The sequence below is a fragment of the Manacus vitellinus genome, unplaced genomic scaffold (assembly GCF_001715985.3).
Source record: "Manacus vitellinus isolate BGI_N305 unplaced genomic scaffold, ASM171598v3 ctg7180002431128_pilon, whole genome shotgun sequence".
Classification (NCBI taxonomy): Eukaryota; Metazoa; Chordata; class Aves; order Passeriformes; family Pipridae; genus Manacus; species Manacus vitellinus.
Window position 1 is genome coordinate 307 of NW_021938369.1, and position 2,480 is coordinate 2,786.

The following is a 2,480-nucleotide window of genomic DNA, read 5'->3' on the forward strand; positions in this document are numbered from 1 at the left end:
GTGGTTTGTTGACCCCAGGGTGTTTGGGGTGGTTTGGTTGACCCATGGGGGTGGTTTTTGTTTGACGTCCGGCGGCTGGTTCTGTTAACTCCCGGGGGGCGGTTTTGTTGACCCCAGGGGTGGTTTGTTGACCCCTGAGCTGGTTGGTTGACCCCTGAGCTGGTTTGCTGACCCCGGGGGCGTCTCCGTTGCCGTTGTCCAGGCGCAGGCGCGGTGCCACCGCATCGGGCAGAGCAAGGCGGTGAAGGTCTACCGGCTCATCACCCGCAACTCCTACGAGCGCGAGATGTTCGACAAGGCCTCGCTCAAGCTGGGCCTGGACAAGGCCGTGCTCCAGTCCATGAGCGGCCGCGAGGGCAGCATCGCCGGGGTCGAACCAGTCGGGGCCGGGGAGCGCGGGGGCGGGGCGGCCGCCGGGGCAGGGGGGCGCGGGTGGAGGTTCCTCGAGGGCTTGGGGGCCCAGAGTTGGGTTTGGGGAACCTCGGTTGGGTTTGGGGAACCTCAGTTGGGTTTGAAGAGTCTCAGTTGGGTTGGAAGAGTCTCAGTTGGGTTTGAGGATCTTGAGTTGGGTTTGAAGAGTCTCAGTTGGGTTTGGGGATCTTCAGTTGGGTTGGAAGAGTCTCAGTTGGGTTTGAGGATCTTCAGTTGGGTTTGAAGAGTCTCAGTTGGGTTTGAAGAGTCTCAGTTGGGTTTGAAGAGTCTCAGTTGGGTTTGAAGAGTCTCAGTTGGGTTTGAAGAGTCTCAGTTGGGTTTGGGGATCCTCAGTTGGGTTTGAAGATCTTCAGTTGGGTTTGAAGAGTCTCAGTTGGGTTTGAAGATCCTCAGTTGGGTTTGAAGAGTCTCAGTTGGGTTTGAGGATCTTGAGTTGGGTTTCAAGAGTCTCAGTTGGGTTTGGGGATCCTCAGTTGGGTTTGAAGAGTCTCAGTTGGGTTTGAAGAGTCTCAGTTGGGTTTGGGGATTCTCAGTTGGGTTTGAAGAGTCTCAGTTGGGTTTGAAGAGTCTCAGTTGGGTTTGAAGAGTCTCAGTTGGGTTTGAAGAGTCTCAGTTGGGTTTGAAGAGTCTCAGTTGGGTTTGAGGATCCTCAGTTGGGTTTGGGGATCCTCAGTTGGGTTTGAAGATCTTTAGTTGGGTTTGAAGAGTCTCAGTTGGGTTTGAAGGTCCCCAGTTGGGTTTGAAGAGTCTCAGTTGGGTTCTCCAAGGGTTGGAAGAGCCAGAGTTGGGTTGGAAGCCCCCAGTTGGGTTCTCCAAGGCTTTGAAGACCCATAGTTGGGTTTCAAGCCCCCAGTTGGGTCCCCCAAGGGTCAGAAGACCCCAGTTGGGTTCTCCAAGGGTTTGAAGACCTAGAGTTGGGTTGGAAGCCCCCAGTTGGGTCCCCCAAGGATTGGAAGCCCCCAGTTGGGTCCCCCAAGGGTTTGAAGACCCATAGTTGGGTTTGAAGGCCCCAGTTGGGTCCCCCAAGGGTCGGAAGCCCCCAGTTGGGTCCCCCAAGGATTGGAAACCCCCAGTTGGGTCCCCCGCGGGTCGGAAGCCCCCGGTTGGTTTCTCCAAAGGTTTGAAGACCCATGGTTGGGATTGAAGGCCCCAGTTGGGTCCCCCAAGGGTCGGAAGCCCCCAGTTGGGTCCCCCAAGGATCAGAGACCCCCAGTTGGGTTCCCCAAGGATTGGAAGCCCCCAGTTGGGTTCTCCAAGGGTTTGAAGACCCGTAGTTGGGTTTGAAGGCCCCAGTTGGGTTCCCCAAGGATTGGAAGACCCGTAGTTGGGTTTGAAGCCCCCAGTTGGGTCCCCCGCGGGTCGGCAGCCCCCGGTTGGGTCCCTGAGGGCGGGAGGTTCCCCGAGCAGATCCAGCAGTTCTCCAAGAAGGAGATCGAGGACCTGCTGCGCAAGGGCGCCTACGCCGCCATCATGGACGAGGACGACGAGGGCGCCAAGTTCTGCGAGGAGGACATCGACCAGATCCTGCTGCGCCGGACCACCACCATCACCATCGAGAGCGAGGGCAAGGGGTCAACGTTTGCCAAGGTAATTAACTGATTAATTAACTAATGAGGGACCACCACCATCACCATCGAGAGCGAGGGCAAGGGATCCACCTTCGCCAAGGTAATTAATGGTTAATTAACTAATGAGGGACCACCACCATCACCATCGAGAGCGAGGGCAAGGGCTCCACCTTCGCCAAGGTAATTAATGGTTAATTAACTAATGAGGGACCATCACCATCGAGAGCGAGGGCAAGGGATCCACCTTTGCTAAGGTAATTAGTTAATTAATTAATGAGGGACCACCACCATCACCATCGAGAGCGAGGGCAAGGGGTCAACCTTCGCCAAGGTAATTAACTGATTAATGGGTAATTAACTAATGAGGGACCACCACCATCACCATCGAGAGCGAGGGCAAGGGCTCCACCTTCGCCAAGGTGATTAATGGTTAATTAACTAATGAGGGACCACCACCATCACCATCGAGAGCGAGGGCAA

At 55.8% G+C, this 2,480-nt stretch overlaps 1 protein-coding gene across 1 annotated transcript; it reads left to right on the forward strand.

Moving 5' to 3' along the window:
* Window positions 1–202: 202 nt before the first annotated feature.
* On the forward strand, window positions 203–2,019 carry LOC108642785 (chromodomain-helicase-DNA-binding protein 8-like; the record flags this gene model as incomplete). The annotated part of the gene is made up of 2 exons (XM_029958033.1): window positions 203–370; window positions 1,840–2,019. Coding segments are annotated over 2 exons (348 nt in total), but the record flags the coding sequence as incomplete, so codon positions are not given.
* Between the last annotated feature and the right edge of the window lie 461 nt (window positions 2,020–2,480).